This window comes from Lutra lutra, chromosome 2, assembly GCF_902655055.1.
Source record: "Lutra lutra chromosome 2, mLutLut1.2, whole genome shotgun sequence".
In the NCBI taxonomy this organism is placed as follows: domain Eukaryota; kingdom Metazoa; phylum Chordata; class Mammalia; order Carnivora; family Mustelidae; genus Lutra; species Lutra lutra.
This window is the reverse complement of record NC_062279.1, coordinates 44,516,884-44,542,322: the sequence shown is the minus strand read 5'-3', so window position 1 is coordinate 44,542,322 and position 25,439 is coordinate 44,516,884. Positions and strand designations below refer to the sequence as shown.

At 54.2% G+C, this 25,439-nt stretch overlaps 1 protein-coding gene across 2 annotated transcripts in view; it reads left to right on the top strand.

The window, feature by feature from the left end:
- The first annotated feature begins 17,944 nt into the window (after positions 1-17,944).
- The window catches only part of GFRA2 (GDNF family receptor alpha 2), an 85,371-nt gene continuing 77,876 nt past the window's right edge, over positions 17,945-25,439 (top strand). For both annotated transcript variants that reach the window (XM_047717283.1, XM_047717282.1), the window contains exons 1-2: positions 17,945-18,670; positions 23,864-24,178. In XM_047717283.1, coding sequence (XP_047573239.1) covers positions 18,631-18,670; positions 23,864-24,178 — 355 coding nt within the window. In that variant the 5' untranslated portion in view covers positions 17,945-18,630. The remainder of the gene's footprint in view (positions 18,671-23,863; positions 24,179-25,439) is intronic.

Here is a 25,439-nt window from a genome sequence, read left to right as displayed (position 1 = left end):
AGCTGAGGGCTTGAAAACAACCTGATAAGCTGAAATGATGCCTGAAACAAACAAGATGAAATTTAATAGGGACAAATATTAAGCCCTATATTTAGGTAATAAAAATGAATTATGTAGGTACAGTTTGGGAAAGCAGGATTTCAAATTAAAATTGGGTGGCTGGGACACATTGAGCAGAAACTGCCTGATGGGGGCAGCAGAGAGCAGCTGCTTTTTGGAGCTCACTAGGGAGCGTGGACCAGGCAGGTAGGGGTGCCGTTTGGGTAGCAAGAGGCACAGAAGCACAAGGGGACACTCGCGTGCCCGGCATGGGCGGGGGAGAACTGATCTGCAGCACACGGGCTCCAGGTGTGTGGGCTGTCTGAATCCAAGTGAGGCTGGGCTCCTGGTGCCTTGAGTCACTTCTGTCCCAGGCCTGCCGTCCTCGTCAGTCCTTTTCTCAGCTGGGTTTTGCCCAGTCTCTGAAGGGGCTTTCCATGCCCACTAACCCCGTGGGGGGCACAGACTGGAAATGACTCGCTTCTTGAGATGGAAAACAGATGAGTGACAGCCTGAGAGTGGGGTGGGGGCATGGCATTTGAGGGGGAGGAGGTAGAGGAGGTGACCTTTGTGGTGATGGAACAGTTCTGTATCTTGATTGCAGTGCTGGTTCCATGAATCAACACCCGTGAGAGAAAAAGGCAGGGAACGGCATACACACATTGTGTCACTGTACCTTGTCAGTTTCCTGGTTTTGTTATTGTCGTATAGTTATGTAAATTGTAACCATTCAGGGAAACTGCATGGAGAGTCGGAGGTGGATCTGTACTTTTTACAACTTCCTGTGAATCTGTAATTATTTTTTTAAAAAGTGAAAGAAAACAAAACAGGAGAAAAACTAAGCCAGACTCTGCGATGAGTGCCCTTGGATGGGGGTAGAGGAGCAGATCTCCAGTCCTGCAGAAACTAGCTGTTAGGACAGCCTGTGGGGAGGGAGGTGAGGCTCCCATGCAGGAGGTCCTCGGGGTCACTGGCATTTGAAGAGCCCTTGGCAAGGCCCAGGACTTTGGGAATATAAAGCTTATGCACGATTGAGATAAGAGCTACTCCCCAACCCCACAGATGCTCCAGTTGGGTGGAGGACCGGAGGCACTCCCCATTCCTGGGTCCTTGACAATGAGTTTGGTTAGTGGTTGCCAGGGAGAGGTGTTTTGGGATTTTATCCCCGGAGGGACACTCAACGATTGGTAAGGTCCAGCCTGGGAAAACCTGCCCCAAGTTCTCTAAGAGCTGGAGAAGCAGAAAGTAAAGGTCTCCTGGCTTGAGAACTTGGACAGGACTGGAGCCCTAGGGAGACCTGCCCTTGGCCAACCTCAGCCCAGACCTCCTGCAGAGCAGGCTGGGTGATGACCAGCTGTGCGCAGGGCTCTGTGAGGCCACCTCTGAGGGGGGGCCAGCTCTAGTTTCTGCTCTGGGGGAGGTGAGAGGCAGAGTGTGAACTGCCCTGGAGGACATTGCCAGGACGACCCTCCTTGGGGGCCCTAATGACTTCCAAGGACATGGCTGCAAGTGTGTCCTCTGTCCTGTCCCTGCTGAGGGCTTGGGACTGTACTGCTCTCGGCATGCTGTTCCACCCCTCTCTTGGGGCCCAGGAGAGGCTAGTCATAGTCCTGCCCCCAAAGCCAGTGGGATCTGGAAATGGATTTCCCAGAGAGGACAGAAGTGTCAAGTATTTTGGCAAGGCTATCAAAAGGCAGCCCCCTCCCCTGATGTCTAGAGAAGGAGAGGCCTGGTGGCTTTCCAGGGCCCTCTTCTCTCCCATGGGTTGCTTGCTTGCTGGGGCTCCTCCTAGCCCCCAAGACTGGTACCCAGGGCATGAGTGGCACTAGATGCCCCTCAGTGCATCTCTCACGTCATTCCCATGGCTTCTTTCCAAGAACCAGGTCCCAAACCACCTCCTCTTTTTGCCAGAGTCTCTGCGAATCAGGCCTTTGCAGCTGACACTCCCACCAATGGCATCGCTCTGTCGAGGGCACATAGCCCCACTCCTTGGTTGACATTCTCCTGGGTCCTTGACACTGCTCTGGTCCTGCTGAGACTGGGTCTCTGAGTGACAGCTCCTCTGATGGTTCTGTTCCCCTAGCCCCGTTGGAATGTGCCATATTCCTGCACCCCCAGAGCCCATTCCTTTTATATCCTCGTCGTGCCAAGGAGCTGGCACCAAGTGCTTGTAGATTTTGACCTATGCGGGCAGCACATGCCCGGGAAGGACTCTGCCTGGGGAGGGAGGGACTTGAAGAGACTAGGGACATCAGTATGGGATAAAGGAGCAACTTAAAGGTTCTAGAACAATTAGGGGAGGCGGGGGAAAGGGGAGCGTGACTCTCCCCAAGCTAGAGACCAACATACCTGGTGAGGAGGTGTGGAGAAGACCCTATGTTGTGGCTCATTTCCACTCCCTGAGTCCAGAGTTAAGACAGCAACAGGGACCTGTTTGGGTTTGGGGACCTGTGCTCATCAGCAAAAGGGGTTGTGTCATCTGCTACGCGCCTTTCTTATTTGGCTTTCGAGGGAGACCACGGGGCTCACAAATTCTCCTTTTTGAGCTGAGCTGGTGACAGATCATGGTTTGTTAATTCTGTGCCTACTGCATACCACATATTAGAAGATGATCAGGAAGATAAAAAATGTGGGGTCCGCTTATGCCCAGGACTATAGGAGAAGCAGCATCTGGGGCTTAGGGCACCGGGTGCAGGGTCTGTCTGACCTTGGCAGAATCATGTTGCTGAGTGAGAAGGGGCAAGCGGTTTGCATGTGCTGCTCCTCCACTCCCCTTCCCGAGCTCTGTGTCATCCCTGAAGTTCTCTCCCACCCCTGACATCCGGGAGGCTGCTCCAGGAAGCCCATTGCAAAGTTGCTGGGAAAAGACCAAAGGGGTCTCTTGCAAAGACCAAAGGGGTTGCCAGTTCCAAAGACCTTGAGTGTCCTGATGGCCACGTGGACTGGGACAGCTGGGGGTTGGTGCATCAGGGCACGGTGGGGCCTGTGGGGGCTGGGGAGTCCGCACTGCAGCGGAAGTCATTCAGATACAAGTTGTTTAACAATGGCATCTACCAAAGAAGATAAATCTGAGGCTGGAATCTGGCAGAAGCTCATGCTGACCTTTCTCTTCTGTCCTCCCCTCAGAAGGCGGCTCTCCTTGTCTACTCCTCAGGGTTCTTCCCACCCCAATCCAGTCACTCCAGGAAAGTGGCCTGGTGTGTGAGTGAAGGTCTGGTTCATTAATCTGCTCCCTGAATGACTTGGGGCAAATAGTCGACCTCTCTCTTCTCTTGCTCTACTCATCTGTCAAATGGGTATCATGATATCCTTCTAAATCCGCTTTGAAGCATTGTTCTGAGGATGAAATGAAATAGTGTATTTTTAAAATTCATACCCTGTTTCATTCCACAGTGAATTTGAGGCAGCTTCTAAAAATACCTGTGATATAAAGGATAAAAATAAATAATATGTGAAATCATTTTGCGATTGTATTGTAAACACGTTTTCCTTATCGTTCCTGGGAGCAGTGTGAAAGTGATAATAGATATATTATTTCCCAGACTCATTTTCAATTTAACCTTGGCCTTCAGGGCCTTAACTGAAAGCTGGGCTGTGGGGGTGGGGGAGGGGGGAGATCCTCAGACACCAAAGCCAGCCATCTGCTGGGCCCTAAGGATGGTTTTGCCTGGGGGTGCTTGGTGGGGGCGAGGGGGGTGGTGAGGCGGTGAGTTCTGACTCTTCAGCCTCTTGCTGCTCTGCGTGGAGGCTTTCCTGGCAGCTCTGTTATCATTCACGTCAAACCTTTCTTGAGCATCTCCTTTGTGACTTGGCCCTGGCCTGGGTGTGCAGACACAGAGAAGAAAATGACCAAGGCAGGTCCTACCCCGGGGGCTCAAGAGGAAGGACTCTGGGAGGGAAAGTCACAGGGGCTTAGCTTGATTGGGAAAGTCATTAATTCAATTCTTTGTTTCTAGGATGGACACCATAAACTTCCTCTTCCTCCCTTGCAGCAGTGCTGGAAGGAAGAAATGGGAACATGCTCTGATAAAACAAAATTGCTATGCAAATGTAAAAAATCATCCTTTCTGTTCAGTGCTGCTCTGAAATGATTCTGAAAATGACAGAGCTGTGAGGATTTCGGAGCCGACATGACCAAGGGGGTTCGCCTTGAATGCTCCGTCCTAGAATCTTTCAGGGACCTCTGCAGGACTGGGAGCCCAAGCCACAGAGAGGAGCCCTTCTCCGAAGAAAACAGAATGCCTATCAATTCTGGGGCATGTAGGGAATATTTAATATGTGCCTGGCACGGAGGTAGGCGTTCTGAGGGGAGGGTTGTTATGGGCCGAATTGTGTCACCGCCCCACCCCCCAAATTCCTGGGTGAAGTCTTAACACTCAGGGCTTCAAACTGTGACTGTATTTGGAAATAAGTCTTTAAAGAGGTAATTAATTAAAATGAGGCCGTTAGGGTGGGCCCTCATCCAATTTTTTAAGGGTGTCCTAATAAGAAGAGGACATTTGGTCCCACACAGAGGCACCAGAGGGGAGACCGTGTGAGGACCGAGGGAGAAGGCGGCCACCTGCAGATCAAGCAGGGAGGTCTGGGCAGGAGCCAACCCAGCCAGCACCTTGATCTTGAACTTGCAGCCTCCAGAGCCGTGAGACAATCAATGCCTGTTGCTTAAGGTTTGTAGTCTGTGGCATTTTGTTCTGGCAGCCTGAGCAGACTCAGGTAGACTTACAGAGAAAAGTACAAAGCATTCATGCCTTTAATGACCACTCAGTGAGGTGGGTGCTGGGTGGACAGGAGACACCAGCATGAAGAAGAAAGAGGTGGTCTGCACTCTCAGCAAGCTTAGTGTCTGAGAGGATAGTGTTGCTGCCTTCAGGATGGGGACGGAAGACCGGCGTTCAGAGAAAGCACACTGGCCATCTAATTCTGTGTGTGTAGGTGGAGTTTAAATTGAGTGGTGCTGACTCCCAGCGGGGGGTGCACAGAGAAAATAAAACTGAAAGGGAATCACGAGGGGAGGTTTTGTGGGGCGGGGGGCTAGAACAGTTCAGGGGATGCCAATCTGGGCTGCTCTGGACATTTGCAGCGAACTTCCTGCGGGTGTCCTGCCTGTGCTCAGGGTGCTGGCCAGGCCAGGCTTGTCTCCTGGGAGCCACCACCACCACCCTCCGGCCGAAAGCTCCTGCTCTCGGATGGCTGAGGCTTGGCTGGCCCTTGTGTGGTTGGTTGGTCGCTGCCGTTTCTCCAGGCAGATGGGGACTGCTGGCTGTTCATCAAGTTAGCAATTAACAAGTAATTCATTAGGCGCCTAATGAACAAATTATTAACCTGGCAAGCCATGTCCAGCTGCTGACTGGGGGGAGAAATGGCTATTAATAAGGTCTTGCAGTGGCAGCTGCGGTTTAGTGGTGAAGGCAAGGGCTGGGCAATAGGAGATGTGGGTTCTGGACTTTTGGGCCAAATCTCTTCGCCTCTCTAGGCCTTAGTCTGGCTGCTCACATGGTGGGAGTAATAAAACCCTATTAGTGGGCAAATAAAATGTCAGAAACTGTCTGTATAAATGCAGGGATCCACTCCAAAGCCCCTTCATTCTAACTCCCTATGATTGTACCTCCCCAAACCGATGTAAGGCACACCAGGACCATCCCTAGAACCCCAGGGAATCGGGGAGTGTCACTCACAACTTAGTATCTGCCTGGAGCCCTAGTGTATGCGAGGACTATGGAGGGTAGGGTAGATGTGAATGATGGGTCCTTGCTCTGCTGGTGCTTACCATTTGCGAATATCAGGCATTCAAACACAGCAAACTCACTGGTTTACGAAGCAGTCTGTGATGGGGCCAAGAGCCACAGAATTTCAGAGGAGAAAAAGAAGTGTAAACCGAGGGATGGGGGAGCCTTCCAGGAGGGCAGGGACTTGAAGCATGACTTCATTGTGTTTTTCTGATTGTAAAAATAACATGCACTCCTTCCCTCAAATCTCCAAATAGAGAAAATTGGAAAGAAGAAGATAAAGATAATCTGTAATCTCATCAGCCCGAGATAACTGCTGTTGACATTTTTGTGTGTATCTGGGGAGGATTTTGACAGACAAAGATGGCAAAAGGATATTCTAGGTGGAAGCAATGCCTTGAGTGAAAGCTCTGGGCTGGAGGAGGGTAGGACCTGGGGTGGGGGCTCCGGGAGATGGATGTGTGGACCGGGCAGGCTGGAGCAGGGGTCCTGGAGCAGAAGGGAATTGGCGGCCCGGAGGCAGGATAAAGGGCTGGAGAGGGCAGAGGGGTCAGACAGCTGTGGTGGAGGGGGAGTGTGTGTGAGAGAGTGCCTCATGCAACAGACCAGAAGCCCCAGCCAGCAAGCCAGCCCTCCGCTCTTCAATCACACTCGTGATGCAATGGAACTTATTGATGTAGCTGTCCCACTTAGGAGAAATACTGCAAAAGCCCCGGCAGGAAAAATAAACAAATACAAAGCTGTGGCAGAGCTGCCAAAAGGGGTGCGGGATCAGAGGAAGAGTCGAAGGAGGCTGTGTCTAGTGGGACTGGCTGGGGCTGTTCTGGCTGTGTCGTCGTCTCCTCAGGGGATACAGGACCCTGTCCTGCTTTGCCCTCCACCTGGCAGGGGAGACCTCCCCTCAGACCCTCACCCATCTTAGGAGACATTTAATCCACAGATGGTTTCTGTCTCGTAACAGCGTCAAGCTGACAAAAGTCCAACCAGATACTTCAAAGGGTTTTGCGGGAGGCAGTTTTTCTTTGGCTCCCATGTCGAAGACACAGAGGCCCACCACACGCCTACCAGCCCCACTGCGTCAGACGGGACCACATCCCTGTTCTGGTCAACGGGCCATGAGTGAAAGTGACGGATCGCTCTGGCCAGCCCTCTCTCCTCCTGCCTCAGTGGCTGAGAGGACTTTTGTTCCAGGAGGAGCGGCCATGAATGGAGAGGGCGTCGCTCGGTCTGAATCCCTGAGCGACCGTGTGGAGCAGAGCTCCCTGCGACCTTGAGGCGAGCATGTTGCGTGAAGAAGAAAGAAACCTTTGTGGTGTAACCCTCGGAGACCCTGGAGGTGTGTTCTCTGCCCTAGCCTAGCCTAGTTTAACTAAAACAACCCATTTCGGTAGACTCAGGTCTGACCTTTTATCTAACAGTAAACCTAACAGCTTTCACTGGACAGCTTTCCCCAGCTTATTAGAGAGCAGGTTCACATCATTTCAATCCTAGGAGCAATTACATATATGGGAATCGGTCCCTGGTGAGAGCTCAGGAAATGTTAATTCTTTATGCAATGACTTCTTTAAATCCCCACTGCTACGCATATCCAGGTTTTAATCAATCCCTCTCCCTACTATGCTCGAATTCTACCAGTGTTTTGTTTCTCAACGGTGTTATACTTCTTTGTTCTTACATCCGCCTCCCACAGCCAGGTTAGAAGCTCCTTGATCCTGTCTTATTCAGGACTGTGTTTGTCCATTTTGCGTGTCTGTGACTCCAATGGCAGGTGCTCAGATGTTGGCAGAGCGAGCCACAGCTGTGTGTGAGCAGTGTGGGCCTATCGTCATTGTTTTGTGGAGGGGCAGCCAGGTTAGGGGACTGGCCCATGGTCACGCAGCTACTAAGCCAGCAGTGGGCGCCAGCCTCCTGACTAAGAACCACAGCCTGTTGACTCCTTTGAGACCCAAATGAGATATTGCCAAGGTGTCTTGTGAGGCATTCCCATTATGTTTGCATTTTCTATTTCTAAAGGCAAGTGGGGAGTCCCAGGTTGGGGCGGTGGGGCGGGGGGAGGTTAGAAGCTGGAGAAGAGCCGGGTTGACTAAAGAGGGCTGTTGCAAGGACAGGGACAGGAGCTCCCTGGGGGAGGAGGCCTTGTCTGCCATATCCTTGGCAGGACAATGGGGCCTGGAGCATAGTTGGCGCTCAGTTCAGTGCCCCCTTGAACAAATGGGAAGGAACCCACAGGTGAAGGGAAGCCGGGAAGGAAGCTGCAACTTGAATTCTGAAGGGACAGATCTGTGACGGGGTGTGCAGGGTGGGGAAGGTGCACAGCCTCCCTTCCTGCCTACCCTCCAACTGAGCGCACCCCTGGGGGCTCAGGTGGCATCTATCTCCTGCCCCTGTGGAAATGCCGGGATGGGGTTGGCCGCCAAGCACGTGATATTATGTGTGGCTGGCTCACTGTTGCACTCGTGCCATCCATTTAAGTGCTCCCAGAAAGCCCATTAGCAAACACAACATCAGCCATGGGGCTTCCCTATTCCTAGTTCCTCACCAGGGTAGGGGGGCGGAAGGGAGTCCCTTTCTCACACTCTGGTGGCCTGAATCCCATCCAAGGAGCAGATGGATGGAGCATCCGGGTGTGGTGGTCCAGCGGGGGCTGCGGGCAGCGCCTGAGGAAGAAATGCCTGCTCCCTCAGGGCTGACGGCATGTGAGGGCTCTTCTGTGGCAGGGATTGGTCTTAATTAGTCATCAGATTCCAACAGGGGCTGGTTGCTTTTCTTGGCACAGTAGTTCTCTTCCAAAAGACCCATTCCCTGTCCTCCTTTGGGGAGCAGAAAGATGTTTCTCTTTTGAAAAGCCCTTTGACACCCCCACTGGACACTCCTGGCATGGCTGGGTACTGTGAGGTCAGCCATAGTGTGATTTGAGGGGTGAAGAGAACAGCTTCCCAGACACCTCCCAGAACCCCAGACCTTAGGACCAGAGGGCATTCAGAATTCATCAAGCGCCCCTTGCAAATGGATTAGATGAACTCGCATGCCCACTGCAAGGGACTGGTTATGGCTGCCTGGAGCGCTGCACTGAGCAGTCTTGGCTGCGATCAATTAACAGTATCTGTGGTGGTTGCAAGAGGGGAGTGTGCATGAATGCAGCAGATTTGCCTTCTCAGATCTCATTTGAATCCCTTTCTCCTGGTGCCTGATTTCCACCATTAGAGAACCATTACCTTGCATTAAGGCCTTCTCTCTCTGTTCATATTTCTTTAGAATGCATATGTATCAGAGAGGAGTACCAAGAAGATATTGAAGAATTCAATGATTGATTGATCAGGATTGATCACAAAGAAAGGACACTTATCAGTTTTGCTAGTTCTGGAAAATGCAACACACTGACAACCTTAAAATGCATGGATTATCACTTGGCTTAGGATCTGTTTATCAGACCGCCTTCTGAAGTGGCAGCGGGCTGAAAGGAAATGGGAGAGCAGGTCAGTCCGGTGCAAGGCAAGGTTGGAAAGTAGAGGCCCCCCTCCCTGATGGGGTGCACACTGGGGGTCAGAGGTATGGAAGCATGACCTGTGGGAGGGCACAGACCAGCTCTATTCCTTCTGTTCAAAAACCCTTTTTTGGGAGACCGTGTGTTCCTGGCACCATTGCCCATTCTCTGAGGGCTGTGTCTTTATCACCCACTTTGAGGGAGGGCAGGTTTGGGGAGAACGAGGTTTGTAACCGCTTCATTTCTTCCGAGTAAATATTATTGGGGTCGCTGGGCTGAAGTGCCGGGTGTGGGGCATTACGTGTTAACAAGTAAGCCAGGCAGTTCATTGTGTCGATCGGGAATTCTAATGAACCGTTAATGTACTAAGTCTTTATAGAATTAGACTTTAAAGTGAAGAGTATAAGCCAATCTAGCTTGAATTAAAAGAACTTAAATGGCAAAAAAATCCTTTGGTCAGATGTATCAGTTTTTCCTAAGGAGAACAGAATGGGAGTAAAGAGAAGCCTTCTATATGGGTCAGGTAGACCTCAGTGAGTCCAGCAATAGTCCAGTAAAAGAAGGGCTTTGACCCAGGTCAGTGATCCCAGGTCTGAGCCTCTGTGCTGAGCTCAGGTCAGGGAAGGGGAATCATCCATCCATCCATCCATCCATCCATCCATTCAACAAGCACTTACCTGAACACTGATTATGTACCAGCATCTGACCATATGGGGATGAAGAAGATATAGGTCTAGTCTGCCTAGAGCTTTGAGTGCGGTGAGGAGTATAGACAAGAAAACAGGCATTCTCAGTAGAGTGGTAAGTGCTGAGCTTTGGAGGCCTTGGTTTTCACATCTGTGAATAGGGGCTATTCCTCTTTACCACGGAGCTCCAAGCCACTGGAGCAGCCAGAGCTGTCCCAAGCCATGCACCAGGTGTGGGTGGTTCATCTGGAAGCAGACAGGGAGGGGCCTCCAGAACTCACCATGGGATGGGGGCTGCCCCAGAGCACAGTGACTTTTTCTGCGAAACTGTCTTACTTTTTTACAATTGAAAAGTATTTCATTTTTATTTTACTGAAGTGTTTGAGCAGAGGCTACCTCACAAATAGGCAATTTGGAATCAGTTCAGTCTGGGTTCAAGTCCAAGGTCAGCAACTCACTATGTGATCAGGGATAAGTCACCTGATGTTCTGACTTCCAGTTTTTTTAATCTGGGAAATGCCCACCTCAGAGGCTGTTTGCAGGAGCCCAAAGGAGTTGAATTTACAGAAAAAAAATCTTTGTAAGCTGTTGAGTGTTATGCATGTGTTGGCTCTTTATTCTTGTCCTGCAAGTTTCCTTCAACCCTGAGAACCCGAGGGCCCATGATGATTGAAATTCTACCATTAGTACTTCATTCTTTTGGGTTAAACATTCCCCCTCCCCTTGGGAGCAGCATCGGTTCAGACTTTCCTGCTGGGGCAAGAGAGAGGATAGTAGAGGAAAGCACAGTGCACAGGGACAGTGGAGGTAAGGAGAGAACATTTTGGATGATGGGCAAAGAAGTTCCCAGGATGAGAGGTCGGGCTGAGGAAGGTGGGCTGGTAAATGTGATCATCTGTCTAAACTCTAGGTTGGGTCCAGGGAAGGCATTTCTGCTCAAAGAAGGACATTCTGCACCCCGTTTTCTGTCCAGAGCTCCCTGTGAGTTGCCTTCCAGCTCGCTGGAGAACTTCAAGTGACAGTCCATCTCAGACCTAGCTCTGGTGCCCCACCCACTTTGCCAGGCTTGGCTAAATAAAGACACAGTCCCTGTGGGGAGCTGCTGGGTCTGAGAGCTCTCCTGGGGGGCACCAGGCAGCAGGAGCCAGCTCCCCACAGCTTAGCAGGAGCAATCACTGCCCCTCTCCCTGGATTCTGTCTCTGACCTTGGGTAACCTGGCAGATCGCCAGTGCCTGAGAGCTGGGGAGGGTGTGCATGCTCAGGAGAGGCTGTGGGGTTGTTCCAGGCAGCTGGGGTCTGCCAAGCACAGTGTTGGCACTAGGACAATTCTGGGGGGCGTGGCCTGGATGGTGCCAACACGGGCGGCAAGCTCCGCAGTCAGAGCTGTTGGGGAGGAGGCTTGACAGTGAGCTGGGATATTTTAAGCTGACAGTAGCTTCTATAGAGGGGCCATTTACCAGCTCCACTCCTGCTGCCATTAGGGAGTTGTGAAGGGGGCAGAGGAGAAAGTGGGTTTTGCAGTTTTCTCAGGATATCTGTGACTTCAGGTGAAAGAGGAGTTTAGAGAAACAGTCCTTCCTACATTTGTCCCAGATGAAAGAAAATCACTGCCAAAAAATATTGGGTGCCTTCTCCCTCTTCTCCATGATCTCCTATGTGGGAGAAAGCAGCAGAGAGGCAAGGCACCCTGGTGGGATGAGTGCTTGGTTTCCTTGTTACAAGGGGAAAACTCACTAGACCAGAGTGTGGGAGGACCTACTTTTGAGTCCCCGCTCTGCCACTTGCAGACTGCATTTTGACCTTGGCCACATTGTGGGACATCATCAACCCTGAGTTGGTTCACTTGGAAGGGAGGCTAATCCTGCCACACTCCCTTCTCAGAGATGCTGTAAGGGCTTCAAGATCAAGGAAGAGAAAGCCATGAAACTCTGAGGTCCTATATCCACATAAGGTGGTTCTGATAGCTCCCTGCTGGGAGTCACAGAGTAACATCCCATCTGCCTTCCTGCATCCCTGCTGCAGTAGCAGCAGCAGCTTCCTCCCCCTCTAATGGGTTAGCCTAGAGCTTAGGGACTCCCTGGCATGGGTGGGGCTGCACAGAAGTCTCTGATGCCCTGAGGAGAGGATAAGTAAAGCCAGATTCCCACCTCCTTTGGTGCCTACCTCTAAAGACAATGATGAAGCACAAAGAACACTGACCGAAATCAATTAGAGAAATCAATGCCCACCTTGTATGGTGCAGTATGCCCTTCTTCCCTCCTACCTTGGACCCACCCACCTTGCCCAGCAGCCCTGTTCACCCTTGGGGATCAGATGGTTTAGTTGAATCCCTGCTGGTCTCCATTCCCAGACTAGTTCTCTCCTAGGCTGGGCCTCAGGGATCTGGAGTAGGGGAGGGAATGCTGGTAAGGGTGTTCAGCCTGCCATTACGAGGGAGACAGAGGGCCGGATGAGGGCTGGGAAAGCCCATGGTTGAGCTGGGCACTGTGCAGGTTCACCATGTTGGACAGGATCCTTGCTAGGCTCGCTACTTGAATTCCAAGGATGAGGCCAGGCAAGGACCACAGGAAAAAGAAAAAAGAAATTTCAGTTTTTACAATGTCCTCACACTGGTTGCTGGGCAGGGCAGGGAGAAAGGGAATATTTAAGATGCTCTGAATTGGGACATGAAAACTTACAGGCTAGAGAGCCATCACTTTGCTTATTTATTTAGGGCACATAGATTACCAGGGAGGAACCCTGGATCCCAGCTGCCAGAGTCCAAATCATGATTCTGGCACTTAAAATAGGACTTCAGCAGAGTTAAATCACTTTTCTTGCCTCAGTTTTCTTATTTATAAATGGGGCTATTAATAGTACCTACCCCACAGAGTTCTTATAAGAATTTTGGGGCGCTTGGGTGGCTCAGTGGGTTCAGCCTCCGCCTTCAGCTCAGGTCATGATCCCAGGGTCCTGGGATTGAGTCCTGGGATCGAGCCCTGGGATCAAGCCCCACATCTGGCTCTCTGCTCAGCAGGGAGTCTGCTTCCCCCCCCACACACTCCCCTACCCTCCTGCCTCTCTGCCTACTTGTGATCTCTGTCTGTCAAATAAATAAATACAATCTTAAAAAAAGAGAATTAAATAACAACATGTATCTTGCCACAAAGCCGGTTACTTTATTTTTTTCCAGTGACAAAGCCTGAAAAGTCAGTGCTGGTCATCTTATACTGGCTTGACCACTGTCTGAGTAGAAAGCAATTTCCCCCCTTCTGGCCCTCTGTGATGGATGAATCTGTTACCAACAGCTTGCAGGTTTATCTTGATATTTGCCTCTGACATTTCCTGTCCACGTCCACCGTCACCTTCTGCTGTCCACCACCACCTCCTTCTCCACACCCACCTTCTCGTATCCCTGCCCACCACTGCTTTCTGTCTGGAGCTTGTTACTGCCTGTCACGTCCACCACCACCTCCTTGTCCACTCCTACCTTCACCTCCTGCCAAGCCCACCACTGCTTTCTATCTATACCCATTGTCCCCTCCCACCACTCCCACCACCACCACCACCACCACCTTGCTCACTCCTTCTGTCATCTGCTGTCACGAGCACCATCACCTCCTCCACGCCCACCTTCTCCTATCCCTGACCCCCACTGCTTTCTGTCCATGCCCATCCTCACCGCCTGCCATGCCCACCACCACCTCCTTCTCCACGCCCACCACCTCCTTGGGTTTTGGGTAACCCTCGTTACCTCGGGTGAGACTGTTATAATTGCCCTAACTGTTCTCCTGTCTCCATCCTTCACAGAGTTGTCAGATCAATCTTCCGAAAATACCATTTTCGTTATGTCATTTGCCTGTTCAGAAACTTTCGGTGGCTTCTAGGGGGAGCAAGTCCGAGGCCTTCACTAGTTTGGTCCTCCATTGTCCATATCGATGCGGCCTTCTAGATCCTCTTCCATTAGCCCGTCCTGACCTGTGCCCATGGTTCCTCCTTACTCTTGGACTGTTTCTCAAACCTTTCTTACCACTGTGTTTTTACCTATGCTGCCCCCTTCCCAGAGCTCTCTCCTTTGTGTGCAGCCAAATTTTACCCATCATTCCAGGTCCAGCTGGCATCCTGCCTCCCGAGAAAGTCCTGAAATCCAGTGGTGCTCTTCTTTTCTCTTACTTGGCCCAGTATGCCTTTGGGTTGCTCACTCTTTTCATAGTATATGCCCTAACTCTATCTGTAAATGTTTCCATGGCAGGGACAGTCTGATGCTGTGCTGGGGACAGAAAAGGGGTCGGTTAAATCTGTGCTGGTTGGCTGACTGCAGGAGACTCTGGTGGGTCTTTGGCTGTCTCATACTGGTTTTTGAAATGTCTTAGCTGGCACCTTTTCATTCTTGGTTGGTTTTATCTCCAGGGCAAGGGAACACTCACTCAGCCTTCTTCCCTCCACTGAAGGAAAGGAAAGGATGAGTTTCTGCTAAGGGTAGCCCAAGTCTGGTCAGCTGAGCTCTGTGGCTAATGAGTGTGTGCACATGCCTATGTATGTAAGTGTGTGTGTGTGTATGTACATGAATGTGTGTGCACTGCACGTGTGTGCACCGAGATGGGGCTGCAACCCCCCCTCCCCCAGTCCTTCTTCCCTCCCTGCTACTGCTCTTGCCCTCCAGAGAATCCACTCTACAAGACGAGTAGGTCTAGAGAGATGAGGCAAAGGGAAGAAACTAAAGGTCTAAGTGTTCTCTTTCCCTTCCCTTTGCACATCATAACTTGTCCATCTTTGATGGTGGAGTGACAGGCATGCTGGGTGGGTGGGTGGGCAGGAGGCTTACCTGCTGGGTAGCTCAGGATAGCTGGGATGGGCCCTTGCAGGTGGTCTGAAGGATATAGTACCTGAGTGTGAAAGTGTGTCAATAAGCCCCTGGGGCTTTTGTTCACACCTACTCACTCTCCTTTCTCCCATGACTCCCTCTTGCAAGATCTCCTACCCCTCATACTCTACAAAGTGGTCTTTGGATCCCCACAGCCTTTTATCTTCTCATTTCCCACTAAATTTTATGTCTTGTCATTGGTTCCCAATCCTTTCCCTGGATCCCAGAGGAAAAGGGTGACATTTTATGAACAACTTCCTATGAACCAGGCATTTGACTAGCTATTCTGTGTACAACGTCTCATCTAATTTCTTCAAGGTTTTTTTTTTTTAATTCCCATTTTATAGAGTAGAGATTTTCTAGATTAAATCGCCCATGGCTAGTATGTGTTCATCTGTATTTCCTCTGTAGATCCTGGCTGAGGGGAGCCTTACATACAGCATATGCTCAGGAAATAATTGAGGGCTGGGGTCAGCAGAGGGTGGGCTGTAGTGGAAGAGGCTTATACAGATAGGGAGGAAGAGAGAGCCCAAGATCAGAGTGCCCCACAGCCCCAACAAGCTGAATGTTGATTTGGCTGGTGTTGTCCACTGTCCTTGTGAAAGCCTGGTAACCTCAAGTCTGTAAAGGGCCTCAGCCACTCACCTCTTGCTACCACATTCCGCCCCCCCAACAAGAGATGTCAGTGGGAGCCACTCTTGGGTGTCCATTGATGCTTTCTCAGCCCCCTTCACAGAAACAGGGGCCAGGCAAAGCTTCGACATAAGTTTCAGAGTTGTCCTTCATGTACCCACTGGGGTTAAAAGACAGTTTAACACATTTTTGGAGGAGAAAGAGAGATGTGCTAATTTGGGAGCCTGGAATAGAGCCCTTGAAAGAGGGACAAGCTGCATCAGATAACGTGGTGTGGGGATGGTGGAGGGTATTTGGGCCACCAGAGGGCCCTGAAGTGGGGGAGCCGCTGGAGAAACGTTATTTATAGCTTTATTTATAGAGGGCTCCCAACCTCTGGCCTCCAGTCCAAGACTCCCCAGCAGTATAATTCCTATTGGCTTGTCATCCTTTCATCTATACTTTTCTGAAGCTGGTTCCTTAAGTTCCCAAATTTTGGAGAAGAAGCTGGGAGACCTTGTCAGATGTGAAGTCTGTTTCTAGAACTATAGAGGCCTGGAATAAAGGCAGGGAGGGCTGCCCTGAGGAGGCTTTCCCCAGCTCCGATCCCCAAGCTTTCTTGGCGCTGATCTTCCACTAACTGCCTAGGACTGCGGCTGCAAGCGGGAATAATTCAGTGGCGTGGGGAGGAGATAGGGCTGCGGCCAACGCGCCAGGATCAGCCAAATAAGAGAGGCATTCGGAGGCGACCCGCGCGCTGTGTATGCAGGGCTGGAGAAGCCCAGTTCCCGCCTAAATCCTCAAGATGGAAGTTGCTCCCTCTAGCTTTTCCGCTAGTGAAGCGTATTGGTTTTGGGAGTGACCACCCCCTTCTCGCGCGGGTCGACTTTTAACATTTACTATTTTCTAGAGTCTTGTTCATTTAAAAATGCATGGTAAAAGACACTACCAAATACCCCTTAGATCCGGCCCAGATCCGGTTTTGGGTAGCACGGAAAGTTTACAAGGTGCTAGGTGTACCCCACCCCAGCACACGGGGTGCACGCAGAGCCGAATGCAAGAATGTGTGCTCCAAAGCCGAGGGACCCTGGCAGCTCTAATGTTGCAGAGGATGTGGCGGGAGGGAGAGTGAAACTGGGGTGCCCAGCGTGCGTAGGCGAGTGCCCCCGCATGTCCACGGCCTCGCCGCCTCGCCCCCTCTTGCTGAAACGTGCCAGCAACCTCAGCTCTCCTTCAGCCCTTTCCCAGCCAGACGCTCCCTTTTTGGTGCCTCTGGGCGTTTACTGTAAATTCCGTGACTAAAGCACGCCGGTGAGCCCGGCCCATGGACAGATGGATCAATCGCCCCCTTCTCGGCTGGGGGAGGGGGACCCCACCCGGAGCCTCCGAAGCGGTTTGCTGCCGGCTGCCTTGGGAGAGCTCTCCGAGCCCAGCCTGCCGCCGAGCGCGGACCGCGGAGCTTGCCTGGCACGGAGCCCTGGGCCGGGTCGGTTTCGGGCGCTCCCGCCGTGGCGGGGTGCGAGCCCCCGACAGATCCCTCCCGTGCGGTTCGGGCAGGTCAGCCGGCCTCGGAGGAGGCGGTCAGGGCGCCCGGGCACCGCGGCCTTCCTCCCGGGCCAGGGGAGAGGAGTGGGTAAGGGGTGTCTCGAAGGGCTGCAACGCCGGGGAGTGAGGGGGCCGAGGGCGCCGGAGGCGCGTGGGGAAAGTTCTCGAGCTCCCCGTGGAAAGCACACGCGTAAGCGTGCTAGGGGCTAGACCCGGGCAGGCAGGCTGCTTGGGACGCTGGGGGCTGGCGCTGGAGGTGGGGTGGGGGTGGGGGGGGTCCTTCTTTTCTCTTGAGCCTTCGGGAAGAAGCTCTGCTTCGACTCTCCCGCCCAAGGACGCATCTGTCCAAGGAGGGTGGAGCCCCTCCCTAGACCCAGGCCACCCAGCCGGGGATTTTCGAGCGCCCCCCCCCCCCCCCATGCCTCCGGGATGGCTGGGGTGTTCTGGACTCCATGCCCTTCGGCCTCAGCTGAGCTTCCCCAGGCTTTCGAGACCCGTGGGCCGAGGCGGCGGGGGCAGGGGCAGTGGGGGTTGGAGGGCTCAGCCCCTCCGCGGCGGGGTTGGGGGGGCGCGGAGGGCGGTGTTGAGCTGCGAGTGGAGAAGGCGGGTGCGGAGGCTTTGGTGGGTTTGAACGGTAGCTCGGGGAGCCGGTCAGTTTCCGGCCAAGGCAGCCGGTCAGTCCCGGGAAGGGCGGGCGGCAGAGCAGAGGGAGTCAGCGGCGAAGCACTTCTCTCGTCCAGCGTTCCCCGGCGCCACTGCCACCGCCGTGTCGTCGCCGCCGCCGCTGCAGAGTGTCGCTGCTCCGCCGCGCTCCCGCGCCCCGCGCCGCCAGCCGCCTGGGAGCCTGAGCGCCGAGCCCCGGGCGGAGAAGAGGGGCGCGGGCGCGAGAGCCGCGGCGTTGGAGCCGCGAAGGGGGAAGGGGGCGGGCGGAGGGAGGAGCAGGGAGAGAGGGAGAAGGGGGAGGGAGAGAGGAGAGCTAGGGAGAGCTGGAGAGAGCGAGAGCAAAGAGCGAGAGCCAGGGAGAGGAGAGGGAGGGAGCGAAGAGAGAAAGACACACGCACGCAGAGACACACGGTCACTGGAATTCCATTAGAAAAAAGTGAGACGAGCAAGGGTTAGCGGGAGAAGATTTTTTTTTTTCTGAATCTTTTCTTCGTCTCGGTGCGAAAGAAGCGACTCCGGGCTCTCGTCTTCCAAGCTCCCACTGGATTGTTCCTTGGCGCTAACACCCGTCGGTGGATTTCTCTCCTATTTGCATTTTATTCTGACCCCCACCCTCGCTGCTTCCTTCCAGCCCTTCATTCTCAAATCGCCTCTTCCCCACCTCCCCAGTCCGCTCCTGGGAAGCGCAGGGGAATTGGACCCGCGGGGACCCGAGCCTTCCCGGACCAGCGGAGGGCTGGACAGAGCGAGGACCAAGCTGTCGGCTTGTAAAGCAGATATATCCTCATTTACGTATATTTGATTTTAGTGGGCAAGGGGGGCGTCGAGAGGTAGCCCACCGTCCTCCTTCCCCCCACCCCCTTCAGCCAGAGGCGAGAATCGCAGGACTCAGGATCCTTATCGGGTGGATTAGCTGGAATCTCCGCATTGGATTTGGGGCTGATTATCACTGCTTGGCTATTATTATTGTTGTTATTATTATTTTTTACCCAAGGGAGAAAGACACAAAAAAACTGTGGGATTTATTTAACATGATCTTGGCAAACGTCTTCTGCCTCCTCTTCTTTTTAGGTGAGTACCTGCGGGCGGGTTGGGCAGCTTGTCCGCGGGAGCCTGGGGGGCCGTGCGTTCGGTCGCCGGTCGTGCGTTCGGTCGCCGGTGAGAAGCCGGGAACGCGGAGGGCGAGCGGGGCGCGGGCTGGAGACCCGCGGGGAGAGCGCGCCGCGGAGCGAGCCGGGCCCCGGCGCTGCCGAACCGAGCGGGGCCGGTCTTCGAGGCTGCGGGCGGAGGGACGCGAACCGCGGCTGGCTGGTTACGCGCGGGGCTTGGGAAGGAGACTTGGAACACCCAAACCATCGCCGCACACACGCACGCACACACGCACCCTCTCTTACTCACACACAATGCTAGCACTCATTTCTCTCAAAATATTCGGTTCAAATTGCGGCAACTTAAGAAAAAAGAATTCCAACTCTTGATCTGGAAGAGAGAAGGGTGGGGAGAGGCTCTGTGTCACGGAGAGAAAAATCATGCCAGTTCCATCTTTCTGGTCGGCTCCCGGATTGATCCCGGTGGACGGCGTGGGTTTCTCCAAGATCTCCAGCTTGGACATTGGTGGGGGCAGCGCTGGCAGCCATCCCCTGCCAATCAACCTTTGGGAAATGCATCCCACTTCCCTCTCTCTGAACCCCTTTCCAGTGGCCCCGCTCCCTGGAATACTTTTCAAGTTTCTCCCCACCCTTTGCCCGCCCTCCCAGCCAGACCTGAGCCAGATGCGTGGGCAGGAGTGGAGGGTTGTGAGCAACCGTTCACTACCTATCCTTCACCACCTCTGGCCGCCTGGGGACCCTGTAGCTCGTGGGAGAAGGAGCGAGGGAGGTCAAAGTTTGCTTCCTTGGGTGAAGACGGAGAGGAGTTGCGGGGGCGGGGGGGGGGGGGGGGGGAGGGATCTGAACAAGACCACCTGCTTATTCTATAAGCCCCCTCCTCCAGGGTCAGGGAGGAGGGGTTGCCTGGTGCCCTGAACCCTGGGCAGGCTCTTTCCCACCCAGAATCCCCAATCCCTCTCACCCTTTTGTGCTATGTGAAATCCCAGCTGCTTGGGAAGTGGGTATAGAGAGAGCATTCTGGGAGTGGAGGTGAGGAAGAAGGTGTTGGCAAGGCCTGGTGCTGACCTGAGTCTCTGGCAAGGCTACTGCTTGGGGTAGGTCTTCTGGAGAGGGAGCTGGTCCTGGGTAGGTGCTCTGGAGAGGGAGCTGGGTAATGAGTGTGTTGAGGGTACTCACATCTACTTGAGTGTGGGTGCTGTCCCCCCCCCCCCCCCCCAGGCTGCCTGGCTGGGTCAGGACTGTATTCTTTCTCTCCTAGAGGAGGGGCGAAGGGAAGGCCTAAGAGGGTAGGTGCCCATCACAGAAAGATGTGGGTGGTCTGGTAAGTGCCCTCCTGGCTTGAATAAGGGATTTGAGTCAATACTGGTTGGGCCCTGGACCCTTTGTCCACCCCCTGCCTCTACCCCCTCTCAGAAGCTGCCATTCCCCTGGGTGCCTGGCCTTGCTCTAGGGTGTGGCCTTCACAGGTCCTGCCCCCTAAGCCAGAGGCAGCTGTCTCCAGGGTGGAAGGAGCGGTGGAGGAAACTGGGTAGGGGCTCTGGGGCCCACCGTGAGCTTGCAGCTTCCTGGCAACCCACTGCAAGTGGGCTCTCATTCTGGAGGGGTTGTTATAAAACCTGACCTTTTCTCCCACTGCTGGTTTGAAAACCCAGCTTTCTGGGGCCAAGAAGAAAAGAAAATTGTATTTCAGGAAAAGCAGCCAGATTGTCTGCTGCTGAGCTGTATGTATATACCCCAGAGGTGAATTCTGACATCCTGGGGTGGAGAAGAGTGGTGTGGGCCCCTTAGTCCTTTCTAGACCCAGAACCCCATGTTGCAGGCAGGCTTTTTTCAGCTGGGAGGGCTGCGGAGTTGACTTTGTTCTCATGATATAGGGGTGTGTGTGTGTCTTTGTGTCAGAGATGCACCTGGAGTCTGAGACCCTGGGGACAGAGGTGAGAGGAGAAGTAAAAGCCGGGGACAGCAGTCCTTTTGGTCAGAGCCCTTCAGCTCCCTTCCCTTGAAATGCCCCTTTCCAGAACTGGGGGGGGCGGGGTTAATGGAGTGGCCACCAGATATTAGAAGGCTCTGGGTTAGGCCAGCCAAGGAGGAAGGGATGGGTTGGTAGTAAGGAAACTTCAGCCTCGGGGCCACTTTCCTTGGCAAGGAGCCCGCCGTTTGGGAGTTGGTTGGAAATTCCACTTGGGGGGGGGAGGATTTGGGAAGCTTGAGCCTGGGTAGGCAGCTTCAGTGTGTGTGTGTGGGAGCATGGCGAAGTGTGGTGCCAGGAACATGGGTCTTCAGTGTGCCCCCCACAAGGTTCCGAGTGAGGCCTGGAGGTAGAGAGGCCTTTCTGGCCCAGTCATCCTGACCTTTAGGGTTGACTTACCCAGGGAGAGAGTGAGATGGGGCAAGTCACTTGGGGACAGGGCTGGTCAGAGGGCCCACTTCCCACTGGGATCCTAGTGTGCATTCTAGCTCTTGCAGGGCTCTCAAGTGCGGGAGGGTGTTTGTAGCTCCGTGCAGTCTCTCTGTCCCCCCTTGTCCCTGTAGCAGCTGTTCCGCTTGTCTTTTCTTGATGGATCTGAGTTTTCTCCTGATTTAGAATTTGGACGCACCAGGATGCCTTCTGACCTTTACTCTTTTAGAATTCTTGGCCCAAGGCTCCCAGTTGCTATTTCTTTCTCTGGCTGGACTTGATTGGTTCTGGGGGTCATGACGCCAACTAGAAGAGCCAAGGATGGGTGCAGCCAGGGAGTTTGGGGAGAGGATACACTGGCTCTCCACAGAGCATCCCCCATCACTGGGGAGATGGGGGAAGCCCTTGCTTTTGGCCCAGGAGCGCAGGATGCTGCGAGGATTGTCCTGTGGGGCTCTAGAACCCACCTGTAGGGCAGGCAGGGTAAGTGTCCTTCTTACACCAATCCCCCAGGCCAGTGTCCTAACTTGTCACAGACAGTGCAGCCTCATGCACAGTCAAGGTGGGAAAGGAGAAGGTTGCTGGGATGCTGGGGGGAAGTCAGTGGAAGTCCCGGGTTGGGTTGTTCTTGAGCCTCTAGCAGGCAGGCTGGCTGGCTGGCTAGGTGGGCGTAGCAGGTGCAAGTGAGGACAGGTCAGCCCAGCTGCTCCTGGGTGGCTCAGAGGCACTGAGTCCTGCTCGGGGACCTAGCAATTTGCTGAAGCCAGGAAACAAAGCTGCTGCCTCTGCTTGGGTGGAGGACGCCTCTCCAGCCGGTGCCGCCCAACAGCTGGCTTCTTCTCTGGGCTTTCTCAACCTGGCCACAACCTTCAGCTCTTCCCTGTCCTAAGCTATTGGTATGGTCAATGGGAGAAGGAGTATCTTTTGCTCTGGACCTTAATGAGCTTTTCCACTCCAGGCCTACCCCTTGCTCTTCTACTTCCTCTTCTTGTGGGGTAGGTCGGCTCCCTCCAGTGGTGGAGTCCTTTCCCCTCAGCAGCAGTCTGGAGTGACAGGCTCGTGAGGCAGGGCTCTGCCTCTAGGTGTCGCTGTCTCCCTATGGTAGCTCCCCCCCTGAGCAGGGCCTCCTGGGGGAAGGAGTGAAAAGTGGCCTTTCTGGGTCGGGATGAAGGGAGGGGAAGGGCAGATTCTGTGGACTTCTGAGGAGGGGACTTCTGGCACAAGATCTTAGTATGCTTTGGGCTGGATGGAATGGAGGAAGCCTCCCAGGTCACTCCTGGGTCTTGGAAAAGGCAGTCTTGGCTCTGGCATATGGAAGGCTTTTTCTGGGACAGGATCTGGAGGAGAAGGGGAGACTGTCCCTGTCTAGAGGAAACCATTTTGGGAGCTTGATTTGACAGGACCAGTGGGCTCCTCCCTGCCCTTCACTTCTGAGTCTTTTCCCCCTGAGTCCCTTCCTTCAGAGGACTGCGGGTTTAGATGCTTTGAGTGTACTGGGTGAGAAGGGTGGCTGTTCACTTTTGGAGAGATGAGGCTCCACATGCAAGGGCAGACTCCAGGGAGGGCAGCTCTTCCCTTTTGTAGCTGCAAATTGGCTTATTATTCGGCTTTTGGAAAGAAGAAAAAAAGGAGAGATGGAGCGGGGAGAGGGTTTCAGAGAAGGGTGGTGAGGAAAGGGAAGAGAGAAGAAGTAGATGGTGCTAGAGAGAGAGAGGGCGAGCGACGGGGCTATTCAAAGAGCAAAGGTGATGGAGAAATAGACCTTAGAAGGAAGGAAGTCAGAGAGAGAAGTGTGTGAGAGAGAGATGAGAAAAGCCCGTCAGGACGAACACACACACACATACACACACACACACACACACACACAAACACACACACTTGGAGGAAAGCTATGCCTGCAGCACTCTTTCTGCAGGGCTGGGGTAGAACTTGGCCACAGAAGGCATGTTTTCAGGTGTCCAGCCAGGGTTGCGTTGGACTGGGAGGGGTGGAGGGCTGGACTGGAAAGGGGTGGCTGTCCCCTTCTGGGCTTGCCTCAGGACCAGTTCAGGCTTGTCTCTCGGGGTCTTTTAGAGCCTGGAAACTCAGAATGGACAGGCCAGTAGTCCGAGGGGTCCTTTGTGACCTCGAGTTGTCGTCTCCCTTCTTTAGGCCTCAGTTTCCCCAGGGTAAAATGGTGAGGTGGTGGAGCTGGATGCTGTGGTCTCTGAGGCCCTAACAGACTAGGGAAGTAAAATTATTTCCTGCTGCTTTCCCCGTTTGACCCAGTGTGTTGGCCGGACCTCTGGCTGGAACCGAGGTAGATGGAGGCTTGGGCAGCAGGAAAGCGAGAGTCCCCCTCTGCACAGTTGGGCAGGCCCTGCAGCACCCCCCCAGCTCTCTGCTGAGGCTGTGGCATTCTTCTCTGGCCTCTGTGGTCTTGCTCGAGGGTCTTCTGGCTTTACTGTGGTCAGCTCCTGGGCCCAGGGCTGAGAGGCGACTGAGTGGGATCGCAAGAGAATCTAGTGGAGTCAGGGCACAGTGAAAGCTCAAGGTCTCCTTTGGGGTTGAGGAGGGATGTTGGTGTCTTGGGGATCCATTCCCGGCTCTTCCTCGGACCCACTCTGGTGGGGAAAGGCAGCATGGAGTCGGCTTTGGTGTGCTTTGGCGTGAGATGGGTGTGAAGTTCCCAGAAGGGCCCCAGCCTCCAGGCCTGCATCTTGGGTCGGAGGTCGTGGCGGCCCTCATTCATGCTTGTCTTCCCTCCTCACCACCCAGACGAGACCCTCCGCTCTTTGGCCAGCCCTTCCTCCCCGCAGGGCCCCGAGCTCCACGGCTGGCGTCCCCCGGTGGACTGCGTCCGGGCCAATGAGCTGTGCGCCGCGGAATCCAACTGCAGCTCCCGCTACCGCACGCTGCGGCAGTGCCTGGCGGGCCGGGACCGCAACACCATGCTGGCCAACAAGGAGTGCCAGGCGGCCCTGGAGGTCCTGCAGGAGAGCCCGCTGTACGACTGTCGCTGCAAGCGGGGCATGAAGAAGGAGCTGCAGTGTCTGCAGATCTACTGGAGCATACACCTGGGGCTGACCGAGGGTAGGCGGGGCCTCGGGGGGCGGGGCGGGGCGGGACGGGGCGAGGCGGGTGGGGGCCCGGGTTCAGGGGCAGACTTGGTACCCCAGGGAGCTGGCAACTGCTCCATTGCTCCCTGCCAGGGGAGCCTAGAACCCAGAGGAAGCTGCTGGCCCACTTGGGAGGGCGGCTGTTGGAGGTGGAGTGACAGCTAGGGGGTAGAGGGGGGCAGGTGGGAGAAGGAGAAAAAGGCTGGATAAAGGAGGGGAGTAAGGGTCGGGGAGAGGATGGATGGATGGATGAATGGACAGACGGACGGACGGACTGTGAAGCGGTAACAGAGAAGGGTAGGCAGCAGATGGGGTGCAGGCAGAGCTGTGCCACCAAGCAAACCGGCCCCCACCAAGCACCCTCCCCCAAGCCCTGGGCTCTGAGCTGAGGGCAGCCCCAGTTTTGCTCTTCCTGCTGACAGGAGGCTTGCTCTGCAGGTGGCTTCCTGACCCTGGGGCTGGCCTAGGCCCCTTCTACAGGGCCTGAAGTAGAGTGTGGGCAGCAGGCCCCTGCAGCTCTGGAGGTGGAACCTGCAACTGCCCCTCCCCTAACAGCTGCTTTCCCGATGGTGTATAGTGCCGGAGGATGGGACACCTTGGTCAGACCTTCATTTATTGGTGCAACAACTGTTTATTGAGAGGGTATCATCTGTAAGGCATTGTGGGAACACTTGAGAATAAGCTAGCATAGCCTCTGCCTTCAGGGAGCTCATAGTTGGGGGGATGGTGCAGAGAAGTGAGGGGCTTTCTGTCGTTTGGTGGCATGAGTGCTGTGGGAAAGCACTGGTGCTGTGGGATCCCCAAGGCAGCATCTTAGAAAATCCGAAGAGCCTTCCTGGAAGAGGCAGCCTCTGAGGCGAGACTAAGGAGTGAGCTGCGGTTACATCGGGAGGGATATGGGAAGTGTGGGAGATGGAGGGGGAGCTTGGGCGAAGGCCCCCAGGAGGGAGTTAAACTCACCTGCAGACCTACAAGTAACTCAGTATAGTCAAGTGGGGAGTTGAAAGTGGGGATGGGTGAGAAGAGGGGAGGGGTGTGGACCGGCTGGGCCTCAGGGAGCCCCGCAAGGGGAGGCCCTGTGATCTGGGCTTCAGGACAGTGCTCTTGTGTTCCAGGGGAGAGAGTAGGTTGGAGGCTGCTGCTGTGATCCAGGCCAGGGGTCGTGGTAGCCACCCGAGGACCGTGGCAGGACTGAGGCTGGGTCCAAGGAGGTAGAACTAACAGGTCTTGGTGAA